General features: G+C 41.8%; 1 protein-coding gene across 18 annotated transcripts in view; it reads right to left on the bottom strand.

Annotated features, from left to right (window-relative positions):
* The window catches only part of LOC129745528 (modifier of mdg4-like), an 88,093-nt gene that overhangs the window by 14,917 nt on the left and 58,795 nt on the right, over nt 1-14,381 (bottom strand). Inside the window, exons 5-7 of one of the 18 annotated variants that reach the window (XM_055738844.1) lie at nt 11,507-11,639; nt 11,052-11,244; nt 7,884-8,021 (exon numbers count right to left, since the gene is read on the bottom strand). The exons of 7 other annotated variants lie outside the window; for them this stretch is intronic. In XM_055738844.1, coding sequence (XP_055594819.1) covers nt 11,052-11,244; nt 11,507-11,639 — 326 coding nt within the window. In that variant the 3' untranslated portion in view covers nt 7,884-8,021. Of the gene's footprint in view, nt 1-4,263; nt 4,391-4,521; nt 4,729-4,843; nt 5,016-5,736; nt 6,069-6,175; nt 6,384-6,505; nt 6,651-6,750; nt 6,917-7,069; nt 7,206-7,336; nt 7,628-7,692; nt 7,826-7,883; nt 8,022-11,051; nt 11,245-11,506; nt 11,640-11,714; nt 11,840-11,900; nt 12,071-12,139; nt 12,261-12,368; nt 12,589-12,652; nt 12,801-12,897; nt 13,079-13,420; nt 13,560-13,631; nt 13,958-14,381 lie in introns of those variants that run through there. 10 more of the 18 variants (XM_055738970.1, XM_055738936.1, XM_055738825.1 and 7 more) reach the window with 10 other exon arrangements.

The following is a 14,381-nucleotide window of genomic DNA, read 5'->3' as shown; positions in this document are numbered from 1 at the left end:
AACATAAACAACTTTTAGAAGTAATTCATACGCCAGGATGGCTTTCCTTCCCTCACAGCGGCAATCCCGGAACTACTCCTTTCAGCTTTTAATTAGGCTTTAAAACCCACCCACACTGTTGGAAATTTTGGTTTTCACTATTTCACAGTACTACAGTACCCATGCGTTTGGAATAAGAGCTTTACTAAAATTTATCACTTTATTTCCCGAACCGTTCCCGATTAGTTCTGCATTAAAACTTGCTAATGAGGGAAATTTTTCGGGAACCCCAATTCCTGATGAGTTAACAGCGCAACTTAAAACTAAGTAAAGAACTTTTTTTCGCAATCAACACAGAAAAAAAAACACGTGCGTTCGAAACAAGCCCTCGCCTACTTCTCAAATCTTCATTCACCGTACAGCACATAACAAACTGTCCCATGGGAAATTCGTTGAACGTTGATTGAGGAGCACAGTAGCGGCTGGGATAAATGGTTCTACGGATTGTTATAAAAAGTCCCATGATTGGCTCTCCTATGTCACATTCCGGCAGTCGCGGAGAAACAGCGTATTGCAGTATATCTTCTGATCTCTTGGTATATCTTCTGACCCCTTGAGTGAAGCAGTTTAAATTTGACAAGGATTGAGGATAGATCTGCGCTAGTATAGCTTCTATTATTTACAAGTACAGTAGCGCTGTAAAATGATCGATTCCGTGATACCTTCTGACGTTTTGGGTGAAAGGTTTGACTTGTACCGATGAGGGAACAGTTGATATTTGCAGAAACGGTGTTAGAGATTTGCTATAGTTCAAGCTACTATAAACGCAAGATAATTTTAAAATCACACACGCAAATTTCGACGGTGTAAATCACAAAACCAAATAATATTTTTCTATTATGTCGATTATGACAGATGAGCGAAAACGGAGAGCTGTTTGTAGAATTTTGTGGCAACAACAATATGGTGATTCCCCCATCGACCAGCACATAAGGTCACTTGGGTATCCCGAGATGGCCGAACAGAAAATCAAATTCACCACATCTGCATCAGCCGAAAATGGAGAAGGAGCCTTCTTGATATCCGCAACAAACGAAGCGCAGACATTGCATCTGACCATCACCTCGTCCTTGGCGAGATACGACGTCCGCCGGTTGGAGAATCCAGAGGTGAAAAGGGCATACGTTGAACAGCTAGAATCCCGAGCCTCGGAGCTGCCGACAGACGGAACAGTCGAACAACAGTGGTGTGGAATCAAGAATGCCTTTATCACGACGAGCCATGGTACTTTCGGTAAAGTTTGTGGAAGAAGAAGTGAATGGATGTCGGATGAAACTTGGAGGATGGTCGATGATCGGAGAAAGGCGAAAGTCGGAATTGAGCAGGCATGTACCGGGTCAGTCAAAGCAGCCGCTCGCTTACGATTTGCGGAGCTGGAAAAGGCAGTTAAACGAGCTTGTAGACGAGACAAGAGAGCCTGGACAAACTCCCTAGCCGAAGAGGGAGAAAGAACCGCCGCCAATGGAGATATCCGATTACTTTATGACATTTCTCGCCGCCTCAGTGATGCAAGGACTAATGCAAGAATGCCGCTAAAAGACCTAGCAGGTCAGTTATTGACCGATCGAACAGATCAGCTCAAACGATGGACTGAGCACTTCGAACAACTCTTCCGAGTCACGAATAGCGACGGCCAACAGAATCCGCACCTCGAAGCGCCAACAGTAAGTCGCATAAATGGCGTCAACTCAAATGTTGCACCGTCTTTTCGCTAACATCTGGTATACTGCAACATTCCCGGCCGACTGGATGCAGGGTATCCTCTTAAAGGTCCCGAAGAAAGGATACCTGACAGAGTGCGGTAACTGGCGAGGCATAACGTTGATCTGTACAACCCGCAAAGTACTCAGCAAAGTGATCCCGAACAGGATCCAGGAGAAAATCGACGCTACACTCCGACGGCAACAAGCTGGTGTTCGTTGATTTCGAAAAAGCATTCGACCGACCTAACCATGAAAACATCTGGGCGGCTCTAAGGCGACGAGGGGTCCCAGAGAAACTAGTCCATCTCATCGAAGCACAATACGAGGCATTTTCGTGCAAGGTCTTGCACGACGGTGTCTTGTCCGAACCAATCCCGGTAACTGCTGGAGTGAGACAAGGATGTATTTCATCACCGCTACTTTTTCTAATCGTAATGGATGAGATTCTGATTGAATCGATTGACTGTGCACCGAACCGAGGATTGCCGTGGAATCCTTCAACAATGGAGCATCTGAACGACCTTGACCTGGCTGACGATATTGTTTTGCTCGCCCAAACGCAACCGGATATGCAGAGCAAACTCGACGACCTCACTGAAAGTTCCAAGGCAGCAGGTCTCAAAGTCAATGTCGGAAAGACCAAGTCGATGGAGATCAACACAGGAAATCCCTCCAGTTTCATGGTAGCTGGGCAACAAGTTGAGAAAGTGGAGTGCTTCCAGTATCTTGGTAGCCAGATAACGCCTGATGGTGGTACCAGGAAAGACATCGAAACCCGGATCAGAAAGGCCCGATTTGCGTTTGCGAGTCTCCGAAACGCCAGGTTACGCCAGATCTCTCTACGAACAAAAATCCGAATCTTCAACTCAAACGTTAAATCCGTATTGCTGTACGGGAGCGAAACTTGGTGCACATATGCGGTGACGACGCGAAAACTGCAAGTATTTGTAAACCGCTGCCTGCGGAATATCATCCGCGCTTGGTGGCCTGGCAACTGGATCTCGAATGAGGAACTACATCGCCGGTATCATCAAAGGGCGCAAGAAATCGAGATTCGGGAACGTAAGTGAAGATGGATTAGGCACACGCTGCGAAAAGATGAAAACGAGATTTGCAGAGAGGCGCTAGATTGGAATCCAGAAGGTCATCAAAGAAGAGGCAGGCCCAGAAACTCGTGGCGGCGAAGCCTAGCCGCTGAAATCCGAACTGTCGACGAGAATCTTGACTGGGACCAGGTGAAGACGCTGGCTCCGGATCGTCAACAGTGGAGGTCTTTTACCACGGCCCTATGCACCGGAGGATCGGCGCGGGATCATTAAGTAAGTAAGTAAGTATGTCGATTATGACGTTGATTCAGTTTTGTGTTCCGTAAGGTACAAAGAGGCTTATACTGTACCACTTGGTTTTCAATCACTTAAATTGACATCACTGCTTGTGCCTATAGCGAGATATTGTATGAGTACTTTTCAAGGAATGTTTCGATAGGCACAGGCAGTGATGTCTGTTGAATTTATTCGTTATGAATGCAAAAAGACATATCTAACCCTTTTTAAAGCTAATAACTTTTTTGCATGAAAAGGTACGACCGTTTTTGACAAAGTTATTCAGCGGAAAATTTCCCTTGAAGAATTTAAAAATTGGCATAAAACCCATTATCAGGCTAGGTTTCACAGAAGAAAAAAAAATGATATTCATTTTTCAGAACAAAATATTCAATTTACTCATGTAAACATTACTTAAAAATTCTGCAAAAAATCATGAATGAGTTTTGAACCAAAACAAAGGGTTTAAGAAATTCAGTAATTTTCGATAGGACGAAACTGTGAGCAGTTTGGTGGAGTAAAACTTTAATTTAAAAACATCAAAATTATTCTTCTGGTACCATTACAATGTATCCCAGGTGTAATGGCAGCTAGTTGGATCAAGCCAGAACTTCACAGGGCCTTCGCGTGTCTGAATAAACGGCAAAGCTATCTCCTGAAGACATTTCTGCTTGTAAACTTGTTCATACATGAAAATTGTCAAATATATAATTTGGCTTCCCAAATCATCAACTGGCGGGAAAATTAATTCCACGAAAACAAATTTGAACCCATCTGGAGCATTCCTCTTAAGGTTAGCAAGGTACAATTTCTGCCTCGAGATTTGTCGATCTCAGGAGTTTGAAAGCCTCGACGATCATTCCTCCTGACCATATAAGGTTTGCACAACCACATTGTGCAGAATTACTTTTCCGCTCTCGCGTTCCATCTTGGATAACTTTTAAAGCCGTGTACCAATCCTGACGCAAATGTCACCACCAGACATAGAAACCTTAAGGGGGTCCTTGAACAACCCGATACTAAGTGGTACAAGTCTTATAAATCCAAAAAAAAATGTCCATGGCCCCAGGCCTGCCGTTAATGCCAACTAAGGTCTAAAGGTTTAAAACTTCAAAACAAACTCTTGAATGAATTCTTGAAAATTCTCTTTTTGCAATACGAAAAATTGATCAACTGACTAAAGAGAGTTTAAAACTTACTTGAGCGTTTTCGCCTGAGAGCAGCGCCAGCTGGTCGATCCCTTCCGTTCCTTCTCCATCTCGAATGTGTAGCCTTCGTAGCAAATTTGGCGTCTTCCGCGTCGACTGATGGTGTACGTGACCGGTCCTAGTCGTCGTCGTCGTCGTCGTCCAAGAACAGTAGAAGAACAATATTAGTTTTTAGGCTAGTTCAAAAAGAATAAAAACAGAACACATTTTCAAAGCAATGCCGCTCTATTGTTTCACTTGAAATAAAGAAAGAAAAACCACTCATTGTGCTTCTGCTGCGTTTGTCTAATTTTGCTAGCTATGTATTTATGATGAGGTACTAGAAGTAGCGCATATATTTATTGAGAGGAACTATTCTTTCTGCGCTCGGTTACGAGCGGATGATTATGTGAGTATTTGATAACAATTTTTCTTTGGCCACTACGGTCCCGGACGGCGTTGGCACGTGCTTTGCAGCTATTTTGGGAGAGATAGATAAATAATGGAATAATGTTAGATGAAGCTTAAACGTTTTTTTTTTTTCAGTTGAGATATGCAAGATTTGACGAGTGCCAAATAGATTGACTGTTACCTTAAAGCGCGATGTTGCGAACATTTCCATGAGGTAACACTGTTGCGTGATTTGTCCCTGGTGAAGGTAAATCCATCCAACAGCAGGAGCGGAGTTCCGCGACTGCTGATCGTATACTGTATCTGGGGTTCATTGGCCCCATTCTCCACTACTGTCGTTGATGAGTGGTCGTCTAACCATTGTGATTGCCAAGGAAAGCAGCAGGATGAGAAAAGAATGCAAAATCGTTCGAGTTAGCAGCAATATGAAACTGAAATGAAAGAGAGAAAAAAAACGGATCCAAAATAAAAACTAAAATGTTCTAACAAGCTACAATCAGACAGCCGGTTGTGGGATTTTTGTTCGCGAATTTATGACATTTATTTGTTCTAAATTCGATCAGCACCGGTGAGGCGCATGCGACGTGCTTCGCGTTCTTGTTCACGCTTTTGTACGAGCGACTGACTGAGCTCTGTCGGATTGTTTTTAAGGGTTTTCTGACTGGCGATATGATTGTGGGATCCCATGACAGCCAAAACCTTCCGATCGCTATCGCGCGCAGTTATGATCCGAGCTTGGCATCCAGACTCATTCGCGATGCATGACCATTCAATGATACTGGTATCCACAAAATCTTTAATAAAATTGAAGTTCTGAAAGCACAACTGCATTACTCCATTCCGTATTATGAAGAAAGTTTTCATATCTAGAAATAAAAAAAATATGTTAGATTATACACTTATTAAATCATTAAAATAAGGATTCTAAAACACAAAACACCGCTATTTTATTCAAAACAAAAACCTTGACTTTTGCAAAGTGTCGTTTTAATGTTAAAGGTCGTTGAACAACTATTCGAGTAATTGATCGGACGCTTGTGTCCTGTTCTTGATCAGGAATCGAAGGACAACAATAAAAACGATCACGTTTCAACGGTTTCCTTTCTTTATTGATCGAGCTATTCGTTCCATTTTACGTTTCTCCATGAGGATTTTGCGCTGCCCAAGCTTCCGGCGTTCCGTCACAATCGGGTGATTGTGGTGTCCTCGTACGCTCACTTTGTTGCTCCCGTCGATGTAGGTCGTGGCACCGGCCTTGCATCCCAACGGTTTCGCCTGACAACATTCCCATATGGTGTACCGTTCGCGTAGCACTTTCCGGGTAAAGTTATAGCCACGTATGTACAGCTTCCGGGACTTTCCGACAACCACAAAATGCACGTCCTGCTGCTGGTCCAGTGTTATTTCTGTAATGTACAAAGCTCATGTTAGTAGTGAAATCCGGAAAAATCCTTCTCCTTGTTTGTGGCATTTTCACACTGTAGCGCATTCAAAGACGTTTGCCTCAAAAATTTTCGTTAAACCATATTTATTGAACAACTTTAGTTTTCATGCGATCGAGCCGTCGCTGTTGGGCTTTTTCACGTTCCCGCATTTCCAGCAACTTCTTACGGACACCGGCTTTCCGACGTTCCCGTATTAAGCCGTGGTTGTGTTCACCGCGCAAAATAACCTTGCCCCGCTCCATTGGTTTATTGTAGGTCGTAGCTCGCGCCGTGCATCTGGAAGATTAAGATGGGAGCAGTTAGGGAAACAATGCCAATCTTCAACGAATGAATGCCAAAAATGTAATCGTTTTGACATTCATCAATTTGCATTTTTTTATGAGATCAATGATACGTACTTGAGAGGTTTCGCTTGGCAGCATGCCCAAAACACCATATGGGGACGTGCGTTCAACTTCGTGTAGGGAAAACCTTGGATCATCAGCTGTGTCGTTCCTCGAGCTGTTATGAAATACGAAACTTCAGGGACCGTATTGGCGTATTCTTGAAATAAAGAAAGTCGAAATATTAACATTAGAATCAGAGTTTTGGGTAAAAAAAAATTTGGAACAAAAAAAAACAATAACACTGTCGGTTTATTCTAATGCAACCAATTAATTTATTTTCTGATTTCCTGTTTTCGTTTGGCCAGAAGCTCCCGCAGAGCGCCCCGTTTCCGTCGCTCCACTATCACTTCATGATTGTGACTACCTCGACAGATGACCGGACCCTTGTTCGGAGGACGGGGCATCGTCGCTCGAACTCGACACCTGTATCAATGGAAATTAGAAAGAGTGGGATTTTTTTTTGTTAAACTTCGGGAAATCGACTTAAGATCAATTCATTGACATTTCGTTTTTTCACAACGAACACAATAAATTCGAGATGCGGAACAATAAGGAGTTGACACGCAACAAACTCACCCCAACTTTTTCTGCGTACACTGCCAAAAAAGGTAACGTTTGGATACTTTGTTCCGTGTGAAACAGTGATTCCGGATGACCATGTTCTGGGTGCCACGATAATTTAGCATGAACGAAATCTCCTCCGGGCTAATGACTGAAAGAGGAAAAAGTTAACTGTTATTACTAAAGAAATTTTAAGTTTCGTGGTTCTGAAGGGTTCAAATGAACATTAAATGGTCATCTTTCAGTTTTTAACAAAAAAAAAAAAAACAAACTATTCGACAATCGAGTTTTCAAATGCCTCGATTTTGTATTCATCGAAGCTTAGATTCGTTTTATGGCCTGAAAACTTTAAAACATTAACATAGGCGGATTTATGCTAGATTTATCGAAGAGGTCTTCCAATATCCCAATTAAGTCGCGAGACCCCGATCTTTTCGAGCCTTCTGTAACAGCACGGCCCGAGCTCCAGCTTTTCGGCGCTCACTGATGATGCCGTGGTTATGCGTTCCTCGTACCGTCAAGTTGGGCTGGCTGTCCTTCCCGGATTTACAGGTGATCGCGCGTGATGTGCAGCTGGATTGAGACAAAGTTTAAATTTTAATTTTTTCGATACGCTTCGAAGAAAGGAAACAACCTACTTGAAAACTTTCGATTGATTGCAGGCCCAAAATTGCTTCTCGGATCGGATTTTATCGCGCGTGTAAAGGTATCCATCGATACAAAGCTGCATTTTGCCACGTTTCGTCATCACGTACGACACCTCTCGAGGCACTGAAAACGATCAAGAATTAACTGGCGGGTGTCAAGGATTTTCATTTGAGCAAGCATAGTGGAATGAAAACAGATTCATTTATTTTATCGACGTATGGTTACATGTTTTATAATAGTTTTATTAAAAAGCATCTATATTGATGGAATAAATATTTTGCATCTTCATCTAGTTATAGCACAAAAAATCCACGGAAATCTGAAACAACGAAAAAAACAGAGCATAAGCATAGTTTTCGTACTCTTTGTATAGTTCAGATGACAAATTTATGAGTCGCTATTAGTCATTAAAACAAATAAAAAATCAAGCAACAGAAAACGAAACAAGTGATTTAAATTTAGAAATCTTACATCCCTCCTTTTATGAAGCTTTCATAATTTCATCAAGCAAATATTCCACACAACGACTTTTTTTTAAATTACTCCCTTTATCAAAGCCAAAATTACAAATCATCGAGCACGATAATAAAGAAAAATTACAACAAAATTAAATTGAAAATCCAAAGTTTAAAATTGAAAATAAAAATTAGAAATTCACATTTAACTGGGTCAACTACCTACTAGAAACTGGAATAAAAAACAATTTCCATCTGCTAACTAACATCAGAAGTTCAAAACAGGCGTATAATATTTTTATGCACGTTTTACAGTGTAGGACAATAGAATAGGACCGCTCTAATGCAAAATATTCAAATCACCTTTAAACTGCCAATTCAATATAGCATTTATTGTAGTATGCCAACTTTGTATACTGCACGTTTGTTGTAATCAAAGCAACCCCTTTGTTCTACTCGACCAGAAAGCTGTCAGAGGTAGGAAAAAGTTGCGTCATAAAATAAGACCAGCTCATCGGTTCGGCTGTTCCGGCATTTTCAGCGCTCTAGATTTGAAGAAAAGGTGTTGTTTTCGGTGTTGTTTGTCCATTTTCGTGTCCTGGTAAGTATTTCCCATAAAATTAATCATGTAAATCATGAAAACAAACAAAAAATAAAGATTTCCTTCCTCCTACTCTGTTTTCAGCGATCATCCGGAATCTGTACAAGGCTGGCATAAGCCAACGCGAGATTGCCGACTACTTAGGAAGGTCGAAAACTTTCGTTTTCAACGCGCTTCACAGCACCGGCAAACGGGAACTGACTGGCCGCCCCCGCAAAACGACGCCGAAGGAGGATTCGGCAATCAAGCGGGCCTCGCAAAAGGACCCTTTCAAAGCATCCAAGCAGATCAGAGACGAGCTGAACTTATCTGTGAGTTCCCGGACGGTTCAGCGACGGTTGGCGGAGAAGGGACTAGGAGGAAAAAGTCCCCGGAGGGTGCCGATGCTGACGCCGAAGCACTTGAAGGCGCGGCTGAAGTATGCGAAGGACCACTTCGTCGGTCCGGAAAAGGAGAAATGTGCTGTGGTCGGATGAGACCAAAGTGAACCTCATCGGCTCGGACGGAAAGAGTTGGGTAGCATCATGATGTGGGGGTGGTACGGGGTGGGTCCCTTGTACTGGATCGACCGGATTATGGACCAGCATCTCTACGCCCAGATACTTCGGGAAGTAATGCTGCCACACGCCGAGTGGGAGATGCCCCTAAAGTGGCAGTTCCAGCAGGACAACGACCCCAAACATACCGCTAAAACGGTTAAAAAGTGGTTCCAGGATAATAAGGTAGACGTTATGGAGTGGCCAGCACAGTCCCCTGATCTCAATCCCACAGAGAATCTATGGGAAATAGTTAAACGTAAGGTCTACACCGAAAAATCAAAAAACAAGCAGCAGCTGTGGGAGCGAATCCAGGCGGTGTGGTACGCTATCCCGGTGAGAACGTGCCAAAAGTTGATGGAGTCGATGCCGAACCGAGTGCGAGAAGTGATGCGTAGTAAGGGTTATACCACCAAGTACAAACCCGCAAATCGATCACGGTTTGAATTTCCTTTTTTTTTTTTAATTTTTTACCATGAATTCCAAAGCGGTCCTATTTTATGTCGCGTTATTTTAGTCAGTAAGTATGCTTAAAACGCATTTTTAAATAAAGGACAATTGTTTAAACTACGGATGATTTTAATTTCTTCGAAGAATGGAATTTACAATTTGTAAATGGTTTGATGCACTTAAATGGAAATTTTTTTCTCAAAGTTTTGTCACTTTCTGTTTTGGATTGAGCTGTGGTCCCTTTTCGATTGTCCGACACTGTATGTGCCTCTGTTGGATTATTGGTCATCCTTGTGCTTTTTAACAAAATTTTTGGTTCCATGTGACACTAAGTTGGAACTCATATGCACATTAGACTGAGTCGATTTGGGGTCATTTTTGAATTTCTCAAACCCTGAAGTCTTAAAAGCTTCGTTTTGGTCCAAAACTCATCCATGATTTTTTGCAGAATTTTTAAGTAACGTTTACATGAGTAAATTTGAACTTTTAGGTTTGTATGGGAAAATTGAATGTTTTGTACTGAAAAATCAACATCATTTTTGTTTCTTCTGTGGAACCAAACCTGCTTATGGTTTTTGAGCCAATTTAAAAATTTCTTACAGGACAGGACAGGGACCACTTTTCATGCCATACTTCGTGGGGAACAAGCAGTGGTGTCAATTGAATTCATGGTTTATCAATCCAAAAAGACATACACCTGTTAAACTGCTAATAACTTTTTTGTCAAAAAAGATACGAAGTTGTGATATTCGACAAAGTTGTTCAGCGGAAAATTTCCTGTAAGAAATTTATAAATTGGCACAAAAACCATTAGCAAGCTCGGTTCCACAGAAAAAACAAAAATGATGTTGATTTTTCAGTACAAAATATTCAATTTTCCCATACAAACCTAAAAGTTTAAATTTACTCATGTAAACGTTACTCAAAAATTCTGCAAAAAATCATGGATGAGTTTTGGACCAAAACGAAGCTTTTAAGACCCCAGGGTTTGAGAAATTAAAAAATGACCCCAAATCGACTCAGTCTAATGCACATTCGGTGTTGCAAATAATGTTATTATCAGTTTGACTTAGTTTTTATTGTTTTTCTTAACCTGAACCAATAATTAATTGTAACTGACAGGCTACGTTAAATTTTATAAATTACAAATTTCAAAATTTCTTAAAAAGGAAGCAAATTGATCGATTCCTTTGAATTCTGCCACGGAACTATAGGACACAAACAAATAACAACTCCTACATACTTGTGTTGTGTTCATCCCTCTAAAAAAAACGAGACTATGCAAATGGTAGTAACATGCGACTCACCTATGATTTAGTAGCTTTCGACTTCGATTTCGATTTGGCCTTCATTTCGCGCTCTTTTCGAAGTTTCAACAGCCTGGCAAGCTCGCCGGCCTTCCGTCGCTCGCTGATGATCCCGTGATTGTGACTTTCTTTCATGGTCAGTATTGGCGGTTTTCCATCGGAGGTTCGCTGCGTGATTGCACGGCATTTGCAGCTAGAAAAAGAGTCAGAACAATTTTTTTTTGTTAATGTTAATGATTGATGACGACCACCGAGACGAGTACGTCTCGGTGGTCGAGTGGTTAGCGTGGTAGGACGGTAATCGCTAGCCCACTGATGGCATGGGTTCGATTCCCAACTCGGTACTGGGTGTTAAATGTTAATCTTAAGTTGTCCAGTCTGTAAAGCCTAAATCGGCTAAGACGGTGTATGTCTTTAAAAAAAAAAAGAAAAAAGAAAAGTTTGTTCCAACTTACTTGAAAACTTTATTTTGAATGCAAGCCCAGAACTGCTTTTCCCCGCTGACCTTATCGCGGGAGAAGAAGAAACCATCAATGCAGAGCTGCATTTTGCCTCGTTTGGTCACCACGAACGATACGTCCTTTGGCGCTGAAAGTGGAAAAGTATCGAAGTGAAAGATTAGTTTTGGGAGTTCCTTTAATTCCCAAAATTGTAAATCGAAACATCATCCACTTGTGTTAGGAAGCGACGACTTTTATTTCTTAATCCGATCAACATATACGTAAATCATTTCACCATGTATTGATTTTAATTCTGCACTTTGGTTTTACAACATTGTGTTGACGGATCTGAAAGTTAGATATCCGTTTACCATTTAATATAACTTTTTCAACTTATCTAGCAACCCACCTGATAATCACATCGAAAGGTTCCATTCAGTATCGCTACCCTCGTTTTTGTCAACCTTGGATGCACGGATCCGTCGGGGATTTCGTTTGATCACGTCGTGAGTGTGATCTTCCCGGATCGATACAATCGCGCCGTTATCCTGGCGGGAAGTTGTGACACGAGCACTGCACCTTGAAATAAAAGGAAGAAAATAGTTAGTGAAAAATAAAGTGTTGAAGGATAAGTTTGAATACACTCACGAATGTGCTCGCCGCTGGCTGCACACCCAAATAATGATGCGATCGCGGACTTGCGATCGTGTAAAGACGTGACCGTTGATTTTTAGCTGCACCCTTCCTCTTTGACTGATCACGGCCAACGCTGAAAAATTGTAACAAAAATATTAGGTACTTGAGGATCACCAAAACTTAAACATAAGAACACTCCAATCAACACAAAGTGAATTCGATTTTCGATTTAAAAAAACAGATTTATTCAACAAAGCTATTCAAGCCTGTGGATGCGCGTTCTTGGGCGTCCCCCTTTTCTCAAGGGAACCGGATGAACTTCGGGCTCGTTTCGACGCTGCTCTTTGATCATCTGACATTCACCCTTCTGGCGGCGGCTTTTGACCACATCATGATTGTGACTGCCTCGTACCGAGATCAACTTTCCGCTTTCTCGTTGACTAGTGGCCCGCGCTTTGCAACTGAAACATAAGATGAAACCTAATTAAAATCTATTCTAAGGTATAGTTATGGGTACATGCTTACTTCAACACCCAAGCTTGGTTGCAAATCCAACGGATCGTTTTGGGTCGAAGCTTCTCTCGCGAAAAGGTATAGCCATCGATCATCAGCTGAAGTTTTCCTCGATTACTTAGCACGGCGTGCACTTCGGGCGCTCCTTCCACTTGGTGTGCTGTAATGAAACTTCATTAAGTTGAATGAATATTGTTCGGAAGGTTCAAAACTAAACGGACGAATTTAATTTGAAAAAAATCAACGTTTTTTTTTTATTTGATCGACATTGTTCATTCTAATACATTGTTCGATCTGCGCTCTTGTTGCCGTAACGCCATTAAATAGCGCAGCTCTCCATTCTTGCGACGCTCCCGGATCACATCGTGGTTATGTTTTCCACTGGTTGAAATAATCTTGCCTCCACTCTGTATGTGGGTTGTCGCACGAGCGATGCAACTGAAAGAAGTAGAAAAATAGAATTAGTAAAATGAATTTTTAAAATTCTAAATTAAAATAGTAGGCTATGTTGCACGATTCGACTATTGACAAACATCCTTTAAGAATCAGTTGTGTGTTGAAGACACAGGGGCTTATTGCATCGCCTTACGCAACTTTCATTAGATGTCATTGAATAGAAGCAAATTTGGAAAGCGTTGTGAGTTGATTTGCGATTTTTAAGAGCGTTTAAGGCGACTTGTGATTTAAAATTAATCTACTTGTTCATAGGTCGTTCAAGCATAAAAGTATCAACAAGAGCTCAAATATTAAGCTTCTACGGAACTGTCGCTAGCAACTTACTTTAAAGCTTTCGATTGAACGCAGCGCCAGCGTATGGTTTTCTCTCGTACTCTCTGCCGGGTGAAGCTGTAGCCATTGATCGTCAGTTGCAGAGTTCCTTTACGGCTGGGCACGTAAATGGGATCGATGCCACTCCAAACTGCAAACGTAAACAAACATTAATATTCATATCCACAGAAAAATCATCACTTCTTAAGCCTAAAACAATTTTTTCCACAATCAACAATTAACAGTTTTTATTGGTAGTTGAAATATTCCTTAGGATAGCAGCTTCCCGTATGCGCTTCAGATCACCGGCCTTTCTGCGAGTCATATTGGCGGGATGATTGTGTATGTTGTTGTACTTCTTGACCACTCCATGAAGTGCGTTGCTTGTAAGGGCGCGAGCCCTGCATGCCAAGGGTTTCGATTGCAGACACTCCCAATGTATTGAATGCTTCAGTATTTTCATTCTAGTAAACCGATACCCCCCGATTTCCAGCTGCACGGATCCTTTGCGACCGTTGTGATAGCTGATTACAGTCGGTTCAATCAAACCTGGAAAAAGAATCGAACCTCAGTAAAAGATTCAAAGCAGAATGAACCAAATTTCCAATCACAGAACAAAAAGTGTCAGGTTCAAATGAAGATTTATTAACACGAATCGAAACGCTTCGAAACTACAACATATTAAGCCAATCCGGAGCTCTGTTGTTTCAGTCGTCGAAGTTCGCCAGCCTTGCGACGTTCCATGTGTGGCGGGTGGTTATGAACGTTGTTGTAGTACTGCACTAAACCTTTCGGCGTATTTCCGGTAGTGGCACGAGCCTTACATGCCAGTGCTTTGGTCTGCAGACACTCCCACCGAACCGTGGTTTTACTGATCTTCTGCCGCGTGAAACGGTACCCATCAATCTCCAGCTGAGGCGCTCCCTTCCGACTGATGCTATAGCTGTAGCTGGGTCGATTATCTAAAACCATA

Source organism: Uranotaenia lowii, chromosome 1 (genome assembly GCF_029784155.1).
Source record: "Uranotaenia lowii strain MFRU-FL chromosome 1, ASM2978415v1, whole genome shotgun sequence".
Classification (NCBI taxonomy): domain Eukaryota; kingdom Metazoa; phylum Arthropoda; class Insecta; order Diptera; family Culicidae; genus Uranotaenia; species Uranotaenia lowii.
Note: the sequence above shows the minus strand (reverse complement) of the source record. Positions and strands in the feature narration are given on the sequence as shown.